The 19,834-nt window shown below is 36.7% G+C and overlaps 1 protein-coding gene across 7 annotated transcripts in view; it reads left to right on the top strand.

Annotated features, from left to right (window-relative positions):
* RABGAP1L (RAB GTPase activating protein 1 like) overlaps nt 1-19,834 on the top strand; it is a 246,130-nt gene that overhangs the window by 26,123 nt on the left and 200,173 nt on the right. For all 7 annotated transcript variants that reach the window (XM_051624379.1, XM_051624380.1, XM_051624383.1 and 4 more), the window contains 4 exons: nt 4,238-4,304; nt 6,824-6,926; nt 8,570-8,736; nt 12,248-12,392. In XM_051624379.1, coding sequence (XP_051480339.1) covers nt 4,238-4,304; nt 6,824-6,926; nt 8,570-8,736; nt 12,248-12,392 — 482 coding nt within the window. The remainder of the gene's footprint in view (nt 1-4,237; nt 4,305-6,823; nt 6,927-8,569; nt 8,737-12,247; nt 12,393-19,834) is intronic.

Here is a 19,834-nt window from a genome sequence, read left to right as displayed (position 1 = left end):
GAATGTGCTGGTGGTGCTATACTTAGGACATTCAAATGCTTTTGATTTTACTTTCTGTAGTTTTTAAATAATGCAAAACCATGTGCTTACCTGCATTACCAGCATCTCACAGTTTGCTAAAAGTATCCAAGTTAAGTTTGTCTGAGCTACCTTGGAGCATGTTAATCCATGAGATCAATATACTGGAACACTACTCAACCTGGTCAGAAGAAGTAATCTTTTGGTGGAGTCTTGAAGCTGAGTTATAATGTGGTTCTAAAGCTTATCTGGGTGGTGAGCAGCTCAGGAATGGTTGATGGCTCATGCCATATTTCCTGGAAGTTATATGAAAGTGATCCCCTTTGGACAGAATAATCTGACCTTGTGTGCAAAGTATTTGCTGCAAGAACTCAGTAGGTTCATTTTTAAACATAGCAAACACCACCAGATGGCAATCTTATCAAAAGAGTAACAATAGGAAAATTCAGTGAAAAGGGAATTCAGGATAACAGAAGAATCGAGAGAAAAACCCAGCAACACTCCCAAAAGGGAGATTGATTTCTTCACTTGCTTACAAGCTCTTATTTAAAAAATGAAACAAAAATTTTAGACAACGAATATACAGCAGAATTTTAACATTTGTGTTGTAACATTGTGCTTTTGTAACTCATTGGCTTTTAAAAAAATAAATTCCTATTTTTACTGTGTTTTTAATTTATATGTTTGGTTTCAGAATTCAGTTAACAAGTGATTAATTCTTCTAAGAATTTCTAAATAGCATTTGATTATTTTTTTTTTTCTCCCAAAAATAAGGCTGTCTTCCTTAGACATTAGGGTTTTGGGGTTTTTTTTAAACATTTAGAATATTCAGTTAGGATTTTGTTATCACCACAAGCTTAGCTGGTGAAAAGTTATTTAACTGACATGACATACACAGGCTTGCAAGTAATGTTAGTACTTACACTGCATAATAATAAGGTTCAAAACCAGTATAAAAGATCAATTCAGGTAACATCAGACAGTGAGATTCTAAGGAATTTAATGTGTCTTAAAGTATTTCTAAGTGGAAATTATAATGCAAAAAAAGTTGCGTAAGAAATTTGGTCTTTGATCTAAAGAGTTCAAGAATCTTCCTTCGTGGTCTCAGAAGAGTAAACCTGATATCACTCAGAGAAACTTGCCACCTCCTGGTGTTCAGATAGAGACTGGGATAGGGTGATAGACGAGGTTACTCTCAGTTGGGTTACTTCACCCTTTCCCACCTTTGTGGCTTGTTTGACCTGAATCTTGGCTGTTTTTATCCAGTTCAGAGGAGGTAAAGAAATTATGTATATTGCAGTCTGCCAGGTTTGAGTCATGTGGTGGCTTTTCATAGATTCAGTCCTCCACTGTAGGATATCAAGTCTCAGTTGTTTACAGGATTTGAGAAGAAAGTTCTGGTTAATAATCAGGGGCTTCAAGAAATTTGTTGTGAAGGGTGAAATAGCTCTTCTTTTTGAGACATAAAAGGAGTGACTCTGTTCTCAGTACAATGGTGTTTAAATATAGTGTGTTACCAGTCATACAGGAGAGTTAATACCACGTTATATAGGTATGGTTTTGGTTGAAGTCTAGACTGGAGTCCTTGGAGCTGATGTATGGAATATTGGGCGATTGCTCAGTAGTACTGGAGACTCTTATATATGGTGTTTTCATGTTAACTTAATACCATAAGCCTTATCCATGGGTAGCATTTGTATTTATATAAAAGGAAGTATAGTAGTGAGGAAAAATTTCAGTGTTTTTTTTTTTTTGCAGGTCTGGAAATGAGTTGAATTTAAAGAGTAGTGCACCTGCACGTAGCCACTTAGTAGCCAGTTGTAAGGGCAGGAAACCCACCATGTCAGAAGCGTCAAGGCTGAGGCCCACAGTCTGTGCAGGTCATTTTGTATCCTGGCTGTGTGATTCAGCTCCCTTAAATCGGAGGATGAATATGTTGACAACTGTTGGTGTAAAATCTAGCTCCTCTGAAATTAGGGTCCCAAACACGTTGAGCTCATTCTGCACTTGAACTTTCTGGGAAGAGAAGCTCTGACTCTTCCTTCTAGTAGCAGGATGCTGCCAGTCATCATTACATTTCTGCTTCTGTGAGAGGTGGAGTTACTTGTTCCTGACTCCCACTCTTTTGGAAGCATACTTCCCAAAAGATTTTGGCTTGCACATATCAGAACTTGTGTACATCTGAGAGAAGCACAGTGAGAGGTAGGATCTGTAAGCTTTTACTTTTGAATAACACAGGTATTTTGCCTGCCTCTCAATCTTTGCTTTACAGTTTTCTTTAGCAAGTGCACCAGAGCTAGTAACCCCTCTACTATTATAAATTACAGAGTGCTCAGAGTTATTTCTACCTCAGGGACAAAAGGTAGTAAGGCACTTTAACGTAGCGTTCTGCCTGGTCTAATTAGTCTTGGAGAGAAGCCTGCTCATGTTAAGTGTGAGTCTTAGCATCCTGCCTGCCTTGGTTGGTTTACGTGGCACTGCATTATGCTATTTAGATAAATCAAAATGGTCTGCTTTTTTATTTACCACTTCAATTTTCAAGATTCTAGTAGCGAAAGAGTATGGAGAGAGGAAAAAAGAAACCAATCAAACACAAAACCCAACAAATGTGGATATAAGTTACTGTTTAAGTGTAATGAGATGGAAAATGAAAATCACATACCCTAATATAATAGGGGCAAACTTAATAGATGGGGTAGTAATTGCACATCTCATGACTTCTACAGTTAATAACATGATTGAAATGGTAGTTGCTATTATATCTGTGTTCCTGTTACAGGGTTTTTGCCTGAAAGCTGTGAAACTATATTGTCTTCATTGCTAACCTATGAACGTTCAAATAATCTCCTACAATTTACATTTGCTGGAAAATCTAAATTGCACAGATGACTGAACTGCTTTTATTCAAACTCAGGGAAGGTGGAAATGGGGAGCTCTTCCTTGTGCATTCAAATACCTGGTGGGAGGGTATGGAGGAGATAAAGCCAGACTTTTTTTGGAGGTACAGAGCAGTATAATTAGAGTCAATGGACACAAGTTACTTCCCTGGAAGTTTCTCTGTTGAATGAGGCCACATGTTGTCAGTACAAAGTGAGCTGAGCATTGGAACAGGTTGCCAAAACAGATCATTCATTCTCTCTTCTTGGAGATGCTCAGACCTTGCCTTGGGCAACCCGATTTGAGTTGGTCCTCTTGGGTAGAGGTTTGGGTCAGATTGCTTGTAGAGATCACTTCCAGTTTGTTCTGAGAGTCAATGACAAAAAGTGGCATGTCCAATTATTAGAGAACTGAGCTGTACAAGAGAAAAATTCTGAAAGCAAAACCCTCTGAAATACGACCTCAATTTTCCATAATGTTTCATGATGCAATTGCTTTCAAGGTTGGTTTTTTTCTTTGTCATTTGATATCTTAACATTTTTTTAAAGTCTGTGCAAACAGCTTGCAGCTTATGTTACACATACATACTTCTGTTCAGTATTTTTTGTATTCATAATGGAGTATGTTCAAAGGAGAGAAAGATAAAAGATGATTTGCAGAACCTTTAGACTTTGTGCTTTCAGTATTCAGGAACTTCTGCAGTCTGAATGTTTTAACAATGTTTTTTATTTTCTTACAATGTTTTTTTTTAATTTTCTTAAATCTTAGAAAATACTAAGAACACTTTCTTGTTAAATCAGTTGGTGGGATTTCTGGGATTCAAGGCCTTGTATAGAAGTTCAGTTTTAAAAAATAAAGAATTAAAGTCTTAAAATTTGAGCAAGTTGGGGTTTGTTTTTAAGGCTCCGTGATGCTACATCCTGTTGACATTATAGGTGGTAGAATGAGTGAATTTGTAACTTTTAATAAGATTATATCAAAGCAGTTCTTAAAATTGACTGGGGAGTGAATTTGTTCTTACCAATCTCTCACCACTTAGTTATAGGAATTGCCAGTATCTTTAAGCACAATATGCTAAGTTGTCTTTCAGAATAACTGGTTGTTCACAGGTCAAACACTGTTTTCTGTTATCTTCATTCTGGAAGATAATTTAATTGTCATTTCTATCACATGTATTTTGATGTTTCCTGAGCGTTTCCATAACAAAAAAGTATTAAGAACGATTTTCTTTAAATTAGAAGCAGCAGGTGGCTGTTGCATTATGTTCAAGAAAATACTTTTGTATTTTGAAAAGCTAATAGTTGGTTTTGTTTTTTTTCTCTCCTTTAAATAAACTTCACAGATGCTTTGGGATGCTACTGAGCCCTGGAAGAAATGTGAAGAACAGTGACATGCATTTACTAGACATGGTAATACTTAGCTCAAATAATCTATTTATTAAGATAGAGGTGATTCTTAAAAAACAAACTGAAAGCAACAAAACAAACCTCATCTGTTTGCTTTTGTTTGGTTTTTGTTTCTTAAATATTGTTTATATCTTCAAACTAGAAACAAACTTGTTGCATACTATGAACAAAAACATTTCAATTAATGTCAGTCTCTTCTCCCAAGCAGTAAGTGATAGGACAAGAAGTGGCCTCAGCTTGTGCCAAGAGGAGATTTTAAGTTGGATATCAGGAGAAATTTCTTCCCTGAAAGGCTTGTCAGGCCCTGGCACAGGCTGCCCAGGGTAGTGGTGGGGTCATCGTCCCTGGTGGGGTTTCGAAGATGTGTAGATGTGGTGCTGAGGAACATGGGTTAGTGATGGAGTAAATGGTTGGATTGGATAATCTTTAAAGGTCTTTTCCAACCAAAATTATTCTACGATTCTGACTGGATTTATATTTGGGCATCAGGGAAGTAGTCTTATTTTTCATGGCACTGAAAACTTTGCCTTTATTTGCTTCATTTGAATTTAAATTCTTGCTCAGAGTTTGTAGTATTCACTTGTCTTCTACAATCTTCATTTCTGATGAGTTGCTTCTTGGAGAATAGAATATGGTACTTCCTGTGACAATATCAATTTACTTTATGCTCTGGAGAAAAATACAACCATTTTCAAGTCAAGAAGCACTTGAGTTAAACCAGTCAGACATTTTATGTCTGTGCAGTTTTGCTTAGTCCATTTCCTTACTCATTTTGATGAGTCTAGCTATCAGTAATTAGTTCTCTAGTCAGAGTAATTTATTTCCCTGCTCTTTTTTACTGGTTTGATTTATAGAATCCTAGGGGTTGGAAGGGACTTCTGAAGATCATTGAGTCTAACCCCCCTGCTGCAGCAGGAACACCTAGGGCAGATCACACAGGAATGTGTCCAGAGAAGGAGACTCCACAACGTCTCTGGACAGTCTGTCCCAGGGCTCTGTCATCCTCATAGTAAAGAAGTTTCTCCTCATGTTCAGGTTGAAATTCCTGTGTTGTCACTTGGTGTCATTTCCCCTCATCCTATTACAGAGCACCACTGAAGACAGACTGGCCAATTCTTGACATCCACCCTTCAGATATTTATAGACATTAGTATGGCCCCCACTTAGACTTCTGATGACTAAACAGCCCCCAGGTCTCTCAGCCTTTCCTCATATGACAGATCATCCTTGTAGCCCTCTGCTGGGACTCTTTCCAGTATATCCCTGTCCCTCCTTTGGAGAGCCCAGAACTGGACACAGTTCTCCAGATGTGGTCTTCCTAGGGTGGAAAAGAGGGGGAGGAGAAACTCCCTGGACCTGCTAGCCACACTGACATTATTTCCAATTTTTCCATTTTTATTATTTGATTGAACAATTGCATAAATTATAGTGAGCTATTAAGTGTAATGAGTTGGCTTCTGTAAATCTATATAAAACCTTTTTACGTTATGGTCTGTATATATGAATCACTGTATTTACTCCACCTGTAATTCTGTTTACATCAACATTCCGAGTTAATTTAAGTACTGGATGTAATGGCTTATTAGTTCATTTCTTGTCTATAGCATATAGATATAAATACGAGTTCTCCTTTCAACCTCCTTTCCTCCTATTTACATCTGGAGAAGTCAGTCAGTTTTATTGCTCTACCACAGATAAGTTTGTGGAATAGGAATGTCAGTTGCCTTTCATCTATGCAGAGGCTACTGTGCAGGTCTGTTGGATAAACAGGAACTTCAGAAACTTTGTATGTGCTATTCATGTACTTGGATTGTTCCTAGCTGGCCTACCAGGAATGTTTGTACAAGTAACAGATGTGTAGTATAAGATTATTTTAGCCACATATAGAAGCGTTGCAGTTATTAACTTTATCATATATGGCTTTTTTGTCTTTATTTGCATACTGTCCTGAAATCTGGCTCTTTAAGTCTTAAGTTCCTATGAACTGGAATACCAGTCCATTGAAATATACAAATACAGGTCCATGCCTGAGCATTTGCAAAAAAATGGCAGAGGTATAATTGCAAAGTGGGAAAGAATCAGCCTGACCTTTGGGTTGGAGTTGTTAAGGTCTTACTGGGCTAAGAGTATTTGTTATTTCCTGGACCATTTTTGTGTGTACTGTCGGGTGGTTTGATTTCATGAAGTCTCTTGTAACTCATCCTCTCCTAACATCCATCTCAGCTGCTCAAAAACCAAAGTGGCAGATACCTCACCATGCTTTCATGCTTATAATAAGCATTGAAAAATATGTTAATAAGCTTACTTTGTTTTCAGTTGCTTTTATAATGTTTCTTATTTTTTTTTCTCTCCCCTTTCCTATTACTTTTCTCAATCCATTATTTTATATTCCTTATTTAGACTGTTCTCTAGAGTGAACACAATCTTGCTTTGAAGTTCTTAGAACTATTTCCCTTCCTCATGCTCAATTTCTTTGATCTCAAACCATGACCCTAATAGAATCCTATATTTTTTATTTTTAGGAATCCATGGGAAAGAGTTCTGATGGGAAAGCTTATGTAATTACTGGTATGTGGAATCCTAATGCACCGATGTTTCTAGTACTTAATGAGGAAACTCCTAAAGGTAATTTATTCTAATTTGTAAATGTGTTTTAACTGGCATGGGTTTGGTGTACATATTTTCTCCTGGGAATCAAGGTGCCTGTGTCTGAGTGCACACACCATTATGTTCCAAGAGTTTGTGGCTAGGAACTTTTCTGTATAAACATATGCAGCATGGAAATATGAATAATTTGTTTGTAGAACTGTGTGTTACTGATCTGGAGATGTTAAGTTAGTGTTTGGGACTTAGATGCCTGTTCCCTTTTTTCGTCCTGAGGATGCAGAAGTTGTTTTCCACCTTCTATACTCAGCAAAGCAGTATAAATCATAGGCAGTGCTATTATCTTTCTCTTAGTTTTGAGGTAAGTTGTTTACAAATAGTGTTACATCCCCTTCATCTTGGGCCAGCTGGAAGTGCTACACTGGAGTGCCTAATTACAGTTTCTTATCACTGGAATTGATGTTCTCTGATGTGATGTAAAAGTTTTAAATGCAAATCTGGAATTTGTTTCCTATCCCAAGGCAGAGCTCACATCAGTTCCTTAAAGGCTTGTCCAAGTATAAACAGCCAGTGCCACTGTTAATGCTGCTGGGTTTTCAAAGCACATTATTCTTAGGAGCACATAAGTAAAAGTCTTTCTGTGGAGCTTGACACAGTTTCCATTTTACAATGTGGCTTTGTGTCTGTGTGCTGTAGCCTTCTTTTGTGGCCTTTTTTTGGTTTCTGTTTTTTAGTTTTGTGGTTTTTTTTTAAATGCCCACTTGTCTCTTCAGTCTGATAAGACAAGAACCTAGGGATCCACAAGGTCTGATTCTAAATGTTTATTAGAAAAATCTGTGCTTCCTAGAAAAAAAGGTGTCAGTTGTGATGCAAAATGATGGTCACTACTTCTCTCTGTGATGAATGTTCCCAGAAGCAGCAAACCATTTCTTGCACTGTCAAACTGCAACATGCACTTGGACTATTTCAGTCTCATCCTCTGGTCAGCTGATCCTGTATTCCCCTCTACTCGAAAAAGCTGGGGTTATGGTTCAGTACCAGGAAGATGGAGCTTTTACAGCTTTGCTTTAAAAAGACTTCTGCTGCTATTAGGAATGTCTGACCCAGAGAGTGGGACACAAGAGTTCTAAAATGTTTTGAATCCTTGTAACAGAGTATGGGCACAGACATTAAAGGAAAAATGACTTCAAGTGTTTCCTAGGGTTATGGGAGGATGTAGGACAAACAATGCTGTAGAAAAGCCTTGATGCTTATTTGAGATAGATATGTTTGTGTGTGTGTATATATATATATATTTCGTCAGCAACAAGTTTACACTTCAGAATGGGATCTTATCCTGTGCAAATTCCATTTGTTTGATAATGTATCTTAATGCTCTTTGCATGAGGTTTTGCTCCTGTCTTTAAAACATACATATTTTTTCTTTGTTTTAAGAAGTTACCAGACTGACTTGGTTGGCTGTTTGATGCATAGTCACATTCTGTGCAGCAGGCACGTGGAGTGTAAAACTCAGCCGAGCAAAATGGGTGCCAGGGAAGCAGTAATTACATAGAGAGGGTTTTGAATTTGACCAGCTGCTTGCTTTTGTAATTCCTTCATGTATTGCTTTGAGAAATTTGAACTTTGGCTCATTTTTCTATATGTGACTGACTTTTGTGGTGTAGATAAGCGTGTGTTCATGACTGTGGCAGTGGATATGGTGGTCACTGAAGTGGTGGAACCAGTCCGGTTTTTGCTGGAGACGGTTGTGCGCGTGTATCCTGCCAACGAGCGCTTCTGGTACTTCAGCAGAAAGACCTTCACAGAAACTTTTTATATGAAGTTGAAACAGGTATTGCATGTTTGCTTTTTAAAGAAAAGTTGATGCTGGAATAGTTTTTGCTTGTCCTCATTTGACCTGTATAGGAGCTGGCATGGCACCTGCACCTCAGCAATCTGAAGTATTTGTTGTTGAACTCCTTAAGTGGGTAATGGTTGAGTAACATACAAGAATGTTCAGTGTCTTTGTAAACTGAGTTATAATGATCATAAGTTATTGACTTTGTGGGTTTAAATAATTTTTTACCAATCTATTGAATTTTATATAATCTCATACAATCTGACTTGTGTGCAGACATTTAAAGTCCTTTTGACTGGTAGAATTGAGAAATTACTCTTTAATTGTTCACTGTAGAAATCAACTAATTCATAACAAAGGGAAATCCTGGCTACTGATGAGGTTCAAAATACAATGGCAGGTGGCTGTAAGAATATAATCAATTTAAGGCAAAGGAACCTCATGCAGAGGTTTAAAAGAGTGAGGCTCTTTTTTCAAAGTGTCTGAGAAGGTGTATTTCTCCATGTTTTCAAAAAGAGAAGTTTGGAAGAAGATTATCTGGAAAAGTAAGTTGATGGAGAAGTTCATGTAAGCAAGTTCATGGGGAAATTGCCATGTTTCCACTCCTGTTGTTGCTCATGAGGGTATAACATGAACTACATTCTTGTCCTTCACTGCTCCAGAGCTTTTTGAAATGTGAAGCTAAGGGCATTATTGTTGCCATGATTTATTGTTTGTGTGACTTCTTGCTGATGTTTGTAACCTTTTGAAATTTCTGTATTTCTTCTAGAGATTAGCATAGCAACTTAGAATTTAAGAAAATCTGAGAAAGCCAACTGGTATATGCAAGTGTGGATAATTTCTTTAAATTTCATATTTAATTAATATATTTGAAAATATTCTCAGCTGTTTGATACTTATCTATAATCAGTTAAGCTTTCCTTTTAAATTACTTACAACCATTTGCACCATTTTTAATTGAGTAATATGGATACTTCCTTCTTTTCTTTCTCACACCTTATAATGTGGCAATACGTGTGTGTCCTCTCCCTGAAGAAACACATTTTTTTCTTCCTGCTGTAAAATTCTGAGGAGAGTTGTGCAGATTTTTGGGAGAGGAGTGATTTCAATCTTTGTAGTCTTTCCACAAGATTAAGTCCTGATTATGGATGACAGAATCTCTGACCTCTAGCAAGTCTTTATTTAGGCAATTCTAAGGTGGACAGTTTGTATTGCAGTAGCTGTTCCTGCAGATACCTCTGAAAGACTCTGTACCTCGAGGCATGCTTACTCCTTGGAAAATAACTTTGCTCATGGCATTGGGATCAGCCATTTTTGAACTTCTGGGGAAAGCAGTTTAGGGAATGTAACAGTGAATTAATATAAAAAGCCTTAGCTCCAGAGGTATGTGGCTTCTCTGCACAGGACAGTGAATTCCTGCTGATGTAAAATCGCAACAGTAATAGTATCCTTGTTTGTGCAAATGTGGCATATTTGACTGTGGGTGAGAAATTCCTGTGTACAGTCTGCCCAGTTCTAAGTTCTAGCATGCATAGCCCGTGGCAGGAAACTTGAGAGTTGGGCTGCCTCACCAAGGTCCTCATTCCGGTAAGGAAGCATCCATGACTGTTGTTCCAAAAGAAAGTGAGCAGTGAAACATTTGTTTTGCAAGGGATAAATGGGACCTTGTGCATTCACAAGACAATCACAACTATTCCAAGAAAGGATTCAGATACGTTCCAAAGGCTGAACCAAGATGGGTGAGGTGCAGTCAGGTATGAGGAGTGACTTTTGAATGCAGGTTGCTGTGTGATTTAGAATTGTTTTTTCTGTCTTGTCTATCTCACGGTGTTACTTGGGCACATTTTCATTTTTAGAGCATCCTTGTAAATCAATCCTTGTAAAGGTGGATTCCTGTAGATAGCAAATTCATGCTTCAGAAGAAAACAAATAACCATATTACTAGCATTTTATAGTGATGGGTCTTGCAGTTAATGAGAACATTAGCAAAACTGGCTTATAATTGGAGCCATTGATTCCAGGGAGTGTTAGCTTTAAAAGAAGCAGATCTGAATGACTGATAGACAGTAAGAAAGTTTAAAATTTTTATTTTGTCAGTCCAAGCAATCCTTATTTAAGCTACTGACCTGCATAATTTCAACATCTTGTTGAAACTGCAAATGTTGGTCAGCAGTTCACTGCATCTTCAGCAAAGGTATCATGGAGTCTTCCAACTTTACTGTGATTTTTGTTTTTTAAACAAACTGAATATTCTCTAACTGAAATACTGTTGTTTTTCTCTTTCGTGGTTAATTTTATGTTTTTAATATGCTAAAGAAATCACATTATTTTAACTGAAGGCAAGATGCACAAAGAAGAAAGTAGCACAGTGTTCTGGGCTAGTTCGTTTAATACAATCATTGGTTTGCAGTTTTATGCAGTACTCTACAAATACATTAATCACGACGTGTCACTGAATAATAACTGCTCAGAACAGTAACTCAGGAGAAATTAATATTTTATTTTAAAACTTGCAACTTTGTATCCAGTGCTTAAAGTATCATTAACTCACTTCTTTTTCCTGTGAAAGTCCATTGAACATGAAAGAGATTAAACTGAACTTTTCCAGCTTGAAGTAAAAAGAAAACCAACAAATTCATTCTGCTCCCCCAACTTTTGAGGTAGTGTGCATTGAAAGTTATCAAATTCCTAGAGAGACAGAATTGGAAGAAAAACTGCTTTTACAGAACTAAATGCTTTCCACTCAAAATACTCTGACCTCAAATATATATTTTTACAGATAACATACTCAAATTTCCAAGCTAATTTAATTGTTAGATTGGGAGACATACATTATTTATATACATACTCGCACATAGAGGCAAATGCACCCACACATATATAAAGTAAGAAATAAATAAAATGTAGGCTACAAACAAATTTTATAGGTAGGCACAGCCAGTACGTTTCCCCATGAAAAGGAATAGGTTACAAGTTATAATCTCTGGAAGAAAGGTGAATTTTTGTTTTTTTGAGTAAAGCACTGCAAGGAGCTTTTCACAATTAATGCTTTCAAAAAGCATGCTATTTTTCTTCTTTACTCTTGTCTTTACCTACTAAAAACAGTATTTTTTTTTTTTTTTTCCCCTGAGATACTTGATTCCTGGTTTTGTCATGTCAGTTACTCCAGTTACTTTTTTCTTTTTACTCAATTTTTCTGCTGTGGTTTCTCTTTGACCTCATCTTATTATAGCTATATTTAAATTGGAAAGCTTTTTTTATCATCAGTCTGTACAATACTTAAAATGGTTGTTAAGAGGCAGCTTTGGAAATAATGCAGTTTTATAAAACTTAGAGAGTCAGAGCTGTTAATTATTGCCATTCTACATGTGCCATTGCAGAGAAATCTGAGAGAGTCTTGCTTAAACTGTGTTTGGCCTTTGTGTGTTGGATTTGCTGTTGAGGTACTATTATAACTGTATTTATCAACAGTGGGGACCTAATACATGCACTTACTTTGTTTTAGTCTGAGGGAAAAAGCCACGCAAGTGCTGGGGATGCAATTTATGAAGTTGTCAGTCTACAAAGAGAATCTGCCAGAGAGGAAGAACTGGTCAGCCCAACAAGTGGAGGAGGGCCTATGTCATCCCAGGAGGATGAGGCAGAAGAAGGTAAGAATAAATGAATGCTTAGAGTTCCCAACTGTTTTGGACAGCAGAATCACACAATTTTCTACTAGCATCAGGTCTTTTAGTAATGGCATTTTTACCCACCCATTATTAGGAGCTCTGTCATTAGTAGCAGCAAACAATGCATGTCTGTCTTTCTGTATGCTTCAAAATGTGCTACTGCTGCACTTGTGCTGTGCTTGCAAGATAGAAAACTCTTCCTACATTGATTTTCTTCTGATCAGAATCCATTTGCCTTGAATGTGCTCCTAAATGATAGCACTGGAATGGGCTTTGAAATGGCAGGCTTCCAATGGCTGGCTGTAAAGAAAAAAACAAAAAAAAATCCCAAACAAACTCAAAGGGAGTTCCCCTTCCCCCAAACTTTCTACTTGGTGTGTGATTCATTTTCCCTCATTTATAACAAGGACTTACCAAAATACCTCCTGCTTCACCTGGGGATCCTGCTGGGGGTTGCTGCTGTTCAGGGACACAGCTTATTTGCCTGCCTCTTCCAGAGCTAACAGTTCCTCAATGTCTTTCCCACTGTTGTTTTTATATGGGTTTTTTTCTTTGTTTGAAGGCCCTTGGCCTACTATCATCTATTTGTGCTCTGAGAGTTAGCCCCAGCATTCAGGGTAGGCTTTCTACGTGCCATTTTTGATCTGGGTATCTGACCTACCAGAATTTCTATTAGTATTATGAAGTTATTCTTCAGATTCTGGCACTGTTCTGTCAGTACTATAAAAAGTCTCACTTATTACAGTGGGAAAATTCCTTCTCGATTGTTATTTACAGGTAAGTAGTTGGTTATTAGTTTGAGCAAAATGAGTCAGATCCCTGTGATTACTCAGTTAGGAGCAGACAGGGGTAACTCTCTTCCAGTTATAAAGAACCCCACCTATTCTTGGTGACACCAGGCTTACAAAACCCACAACTCTTTGGTGGATTGAAACCTACTGATTCCTGGGAGGGAGTGGGATCGGCATTGACTATCACTGTTATTCCTACCTTGGTGTCAAGTACCATTTCTGAATGGTAAAAATGCTGGTTTCTCAAGAGGAGCTTTTATATTTAACTGGTATTTGGGGTTGCTTTACTGATCACAGCAAGAATTGTTTCAGCATTTGACCTTTGGGTCTTTGTGGTTCAGTGTAGTGTAGTTCAGCATCTGTGGGTGTTCTTTTCTTGCTGGGTGTCTGAGTTGTCAGAATGCTTTCTGGAGCTTGTTCAGTAGAATAGGGTTTAAGTAATTACTTGAATACTTTTTTAAAAATATTGCTTCTTACTGGGAAGAGTAAAGCACTGTTCCAGAATTTGATGAATGTAGCACAATTAGTAATAATGTAGATATTGTGCTCCTGGTTCCGTTCCAGGATGGTTTTATTTTGCTACAGTGTAAAAGTATTCCACTGGGGTATGAACTTCAGTTTAACTTTGCTTTAGCTTCCTGGTGCTAGTTTCCATATTTTAAATGTAGATTACTTCCTAAGAGAAGACATGAGAAATATCATGATGTGACTCTGTTCTCATGGAAACTGCATTTAGAGTTATCTGCCTAGAAGTTATCTATCCTAGTGGATATGCAGGTTAAATGAGTCATTTGCAGTTGTTCTAAATAAATCTCTTCATTCTTTTTCTTTCTTTTTCTTTTCAGGGTACTAATTATGATGAAGGAAAAAAACCCCTTGAGTTAACAATGTCTTGTCTTAGCCTTGGAAGAAGGCTTTATCTTTCCTTTAATGTTAAGAATGGTAGCTACTTGGCCATGTAGTTTGTTTTGATATATTTTTTTTCTTCTTGCAACCTGACTAGAGCAGGTGTGCATTATAAGGAGTTGACTGTTTCATAGGCTGGTCTTCCGATTCCATAGAGGATTATTATCTGTTCTCTCTATTTTTTTGATGTATCCTCATATATATCCTGCATGCCCTCATAATATTACTTACTTTACTCGAGGAGCACCAGACACAGCAGTTTCATTTGTGTCAGAATGCTTGTCTTATTTGCACACTTCCTGCTTTCTGTGTGGTCCGTGAGCGTGTGTCCACGCAGCTCCGTGGGATGTCATACCTCATCAGTATATGAATAAAGATGTTCAAAAGAAAGAAGGCATTTTTTTCAGTATTCTTGGGGTTTTTTTTAGTCCCTTTCCAGTGGGCAGCAACTGCATATAGAAAATTGAGATAATATATTCCTACATAACATTAACAGCTTTTAATATTATTTTCTCATTTTAGCTTTATTTTTCAACTGAACGACTATATAAAAACAGGTCTTTCCAAAGACTGTGCAATAGCTACTTAGAGATCTTTCAGATCAACCTCACTTAAAAAAAAATAAATTATTATACTGTAATCAATATCTCTGGCAATCTAGTCATCTAAGGTGCCTTGCTTTGGAGAGAATGATTTTTAAAATATAATTAATATAATGATTACTTGTCAAAACCTACAATGTAAAATATAGTCCTTGAAAAGAATTTTTCTATTAAATTCAGAACATAATTTAAAAACAAAGTAAATAATGAGGAAATTCTTAAACTTTCTGGAAAGGTTTGAAATAAAAATTGATACCTAAATTCATTTTATCAGTAAGAAGAAAAGTTCACTGTTAGTATTTAATGTTGAGTAGACCCTTGTAACAAGGTGCAGAGCACAACTGGTTGAACTAATCTCCTTTTTGGAACATGAAGAGGGAGTGAGAACATGTACAGAAGTGATGGTTTGTGTATTGCATTGTTCAAAAAAGACAAAGCTGCACAAAGCATTTTTATTGTAGTGTCATTGTGTGGCAGGATGAAGTGGCTGGTTGCATTTAGGAGCCTAAGGATTGAAGAAAATTGCTTTTCAGCAGAGACATTCAAAGGAGGAATATAGTCCTAGAAACAAATAACAAAGGAGAAGGGGAAAAATAGGTTGCCTTCTTTTAGCAGCAGTGCTTGCTTAGACTGTACATTAAATGATAAACTTCCTTTGGCTCTAGTATTTTTATTATTAGTTTTTTTAAACTGTAATATAACATTCCAGGAAAGTACTAGATAACTGCCTTTGAGTTTCCTCTTGAATCAGACTGATGTTGGAAGGTTAAGGATCACTGCAAGTGGCAACAATTCTGTTTAAAAACAGAAAATAGTCATTAAACTGATGTGTGAGTTGAAGATCTTTTTTTGCTCAAGTTTTATGTGGTCCAAGTGTCTGGTTACTAGCTCTTGTTCCAGTACATTCCATGCAGAGTAAACACGGGATGTTTAGCAAACATCCTGAAACAAGTAATTCACGATAGGTAGAAGATAACGTAACTACCAAGTCTCTGATGAGAAAGTTGTTGAGCATGAGTTTTAGATTGTCTCTAGAACACTCTCAAATGGCTTCCAGGAATGCAGTGCTCTTTGGCTTTGTGTTTTTATTTACTGCAATAAGAGATTTCTGGATAGATTAGGTACAACTTTTCTGACAGCTGGGAACTGGACTGGGCTACATTTGCAACCATAGGGGGTACTGATCCATAAGCAGTACACTGAAACAAAAAAAATCTTATTGAGATGTTTGTGGAGTTTAGATATTGGCCTTTAATAAGAAGAAGCTATAGATGAGTATGAAGCTGTAGAAGAAAGGGCAGTAGAGGAGATCAAATAATAAACTTAATAGGGTGAAGCTTTCTGTGTTCTCTCTAGCTGTTGAAGCTCTTAAGAATAAAAAGAAATACATGTTATACAGTAGAAAAATGAGTGTAAGAGGTATGGAATGTGGAGATGGCGAAATTTGACAATGAAAATAGAAATAAAAGAGGACCCAGAAAGAAATGACAGTATGATTGGATAGCAAAAGAAGATGGTGCGTACAGTAGATAAGGAGTGGGCAGTACTAAATGATCAGAGATGATCAGCCAGACTAAATTAGGATATTATGTCAAATGTTGTGGGTGGGTAGAAGCTGATTTCAGGATTCAGAAAAGCAAAGGAGTAGAGGAGGTGGCATTTCAGGAGTCAATAGAGCTATTGAGAGTCTTTTGTGATAAAATAGGGGTTTATAGTGAGGGATAGTGTGAACAAATGAGTATGACTGACAAGAATGGCATTAGTAGTGTGAAAATAGTAAACTGCATTTTTATTCAAATTAAAATAGCCTTATGTAATTAATAGGAACTGTTTGTTATAATCATCCAATGCAGAGTAATGTTGGTGGGTCCTAAGCAGTATTAATTACATTGGTTTTGGAATCTTTCTGCTTCCATATGAACTAAAACTACAAACCTTGAATTCATGAGGTCATTTGGCTAGTGGCTGTCTTCAGACAAGAACCTTTGCTGTAAGTTTGGTAAGATATGAGTTTTAAAATCAGTGGGATTATTTTCCTGCCTTACAGGTTGATTTTGTCATTAAGAAAAATCAGAATCACAGCATAAATGAACTCGGTTAACTTCTGTAGCTATTATTGTGCTGCCAGAAAGAATGCAATCCCTTCCTTAGTACATAAAAAAACCCAAACCTGAGTGCAGAAACTGTATTTTTTTGATCTGCCCTGACTGATGGCAGTTCTTGCCAATAGCTACAGTGGTATTTGAATTTGTTCAAGCAAATATGGCCTTTCTGTTAATGGCAAGTATTTGAAATGTCTTGGATTTGAAGCACTTCTGTGGGTTACAGAAGTATTTAATGGAGTTGCAGGGTGGTAAATGGAATGGAAAACTTGGGAATTCTAGGATTCTTTCTGTTGCAGGTTTACAGGGAGTTGGAAGTACAGGGAAGGTCACCTGGCCAGGGTGCAGGTTCTTTCCTGTCCTGTAACCCAGACTGCTGTTGAAGTTTACTTGCGAGCTAGGTTTGGAGGCTGGGCCCTCAAGAAGTGAGTGTGACCTAACTCTGAGCTTTTATATTCCCTTCTTCTCCATTGTCCACAAGACACTCCTGCAAGGTGTGTCTGGAAACACATTGTAGGTAGGGATTCTTTCTTTGGTAAAATTTGTTGCTTACACTGATTTTGTGAAGTTCAAGGCAAAATATAATTCTGTAATTTTGTCCTGCAGTTCATGAATACCACAGGGGAATCTGTCTATGATTTTGGTTTATTATTGTAGAATGATGGGAACAATTACTTTCAATTTAAGGGATTTTTACAGTTCCTTGGGTACGTAGGTGAAATCTGTTTCTTTGATTTAAATCCTTTATTAATAGCTTACATAAACCCACTTCAGACAGTGGTACAAGATAAACAATTTTCAGTAATATAAAAGCATAAATTGTTATTTACATCTTACCTGAAACCTGCTGCAAATTATTTTGAATGTTTTGGATGCTTTATTTCAGTAATGGGTGTCTTTTTCTTGTCTGCCAATACATGGTATGGTTCTTTGAAAGTAATTTGAAAAAGTGTTTGCAGACTTATTGGCTTGTTAGGGATTAGAACTTCTTATTTCTAGAAGATGTTCTCAGGTTTCAGCCATGAGTGCCATGGTATTGTGACCTTTATATAAAGATGTTTGAAGAGACTTTTCTCTATAAACAGTTCCCCCAACTTTTTACTAATAATTAAGTGAGATTTTGGCCATTAGCTTTCCAGTATTTTATTATGTCCAAGCACTTTATAATCAAAGTGCCTTGAATACTGCCTTGGCACTTTAAATAAATGCCAGGTGATATAATTTTTTTTTTTGTATTTGGTTGTATTAAGTATGGCAGTAGATGCTAAATTACAAACTTGTAAATTGCTAACACAGAGTAAAGGTTTGCATTGCCTTAGAATTGTCACAGCCTCTTAAATTTCATTTTCTTGTGTCTTCTCAAAGCTGACAGTTTTCAGACAGCAGAGTACATGTGGAAGATGTTTATATTTACAAGAATACCTCCACTGTGCAGCATTTTGTTGGCTTTGTCATCTGTGTGGGAGCAAAACTACTGAACTGAAGTGGTAATTTTTCTCCACTCTTCTTCTCCACTCTCTTATACAGCTTTAAGCATTACTACATGTATAGCATGGTGGCCCACTTGCAAGTTCACTGCATGAGGGCAGACTCATCTCTTTCCACATGTTTACACACTCAGATTTGGATCCACAGTAAAGATTTTTTTTTGTGGGTCTTTTTGTTTTGGCTTGTTTTGTTTGTTTGTTTTAATTATTCTTGTTTAATACGACAGTAATGCACGGCTAATGTCAAACCTATATGACATAGAACTAAGATGTTTCCAAATGCAGAATTTTTTGTTGTATTAAAAAGTGGGTTTGCCCAGCCATTTCACATAACCAACAGGATTGTTTCAAAGTAGAAGTGTGGGTCCTTTGAGAGGTTTTGCTGAGACTTCTTTATAATGTGTGTGAAAACCATTAGCATATGCAGTGAGTAAAGACAGACATTATCTAATCCCATGCTGTCCCACCATCTTTCAGTGTTTTCAAGCATAGGGTTCTTTGGGGTCCAGATTTCCAGTTACATAAAATAGTTAAATTTGCACATTGCTGCAAGGTAATAAAGATTTTGAGACTTGTCAGCATTAGCTTTTGCTTGAATGAGTTTAATTGTGTATCTTGCAACTCGAAAAAGGAAATAAGAATATAAATGCAATCTTTTTGCTATTGCTTTCTGTGCAGAACTCTGGCATCTTTTTTGTTTATACTCTTGTTTTATGTACTTCAGTAGCTCCCACATTCATTTTTCTTCATGTCAATTATGTAGCTTACATATAAACTGAAGATTCTTGTGAGCAGAATTCAATGCAAATCTTTGTTCATCTTTACAAATCCTTTTTTTTGTTGTTTGTGGATTGTAATGTCATAAATATATTATTTGGAGGGCTTTTTGAAATCTTTGTCTTCATCAAAATATTTTATAATGCACCAAAATGTTGGACCTTTCTGAAAAAATCTAACTTACATAATTTCATGACCTAAACTTTATTTCACTCTTGTCTTTCCTGCCAAAACTATAGTTCCTGCTCTGTAATTTCCTGCTACCTTAAAAATGGAAACTTGCTTTTTTGGTGGCCTTTCTCATGATCCTCTTTTATCTACTATGTATGGAATGATTCCATATCAGTAATGCCTGTATCTAGTTGCCCTGATAATACGCTGCCAACCTCAGCTCCCCCTTAGTTTTTTTCTTCTCCTACATAAAAATCAAACTTATCATTTTTTGAAGTACTTCAGTTCTATTCCCACCTATCTTCATGACCTGATTTCCCTCTCCTTCAGGCTGTTCCAACTATATTCTTCTTCCGTTCCACCTACTCTGTATTTCACTTGTAACAGCTTCTCAATTAAAACTCATTAAAAATTCTTTTTTCTGCTTCACATCAGTGCTCAAATGCCACCTGTTCCTTTGTATCTGCTATGTTCATGCATATCTACTAATTTTAGGGTGTGCTTCACATTTACTTTTATGCTTGAGATCTCTAAACTGACAGTATATTTTTCTGCCTTGTCTTTTTTGTTAACTGCCAAATGAGTTTG

The sequence above is a fragment of the Apus apus genome, chromosome 7 (genome assembly GCF_020740795.1).
Source record: "Apus apus isolate bApuApu2 chromosome 7, bApuApu2.pri.cur, whole genome shotgun sequence".
Taxonomy (NCBI): domain Eukaryota; kingdom Metazoa; phylum Chordata; class Aves; order Apodiformes; family Apodidae; genus Apus; species Apus apus.
The sequence above is the reverse complement of the archived record's forward strand: the minus strand, read 5'-3'. Positions and strand labels throughout refer to the sequence as shown.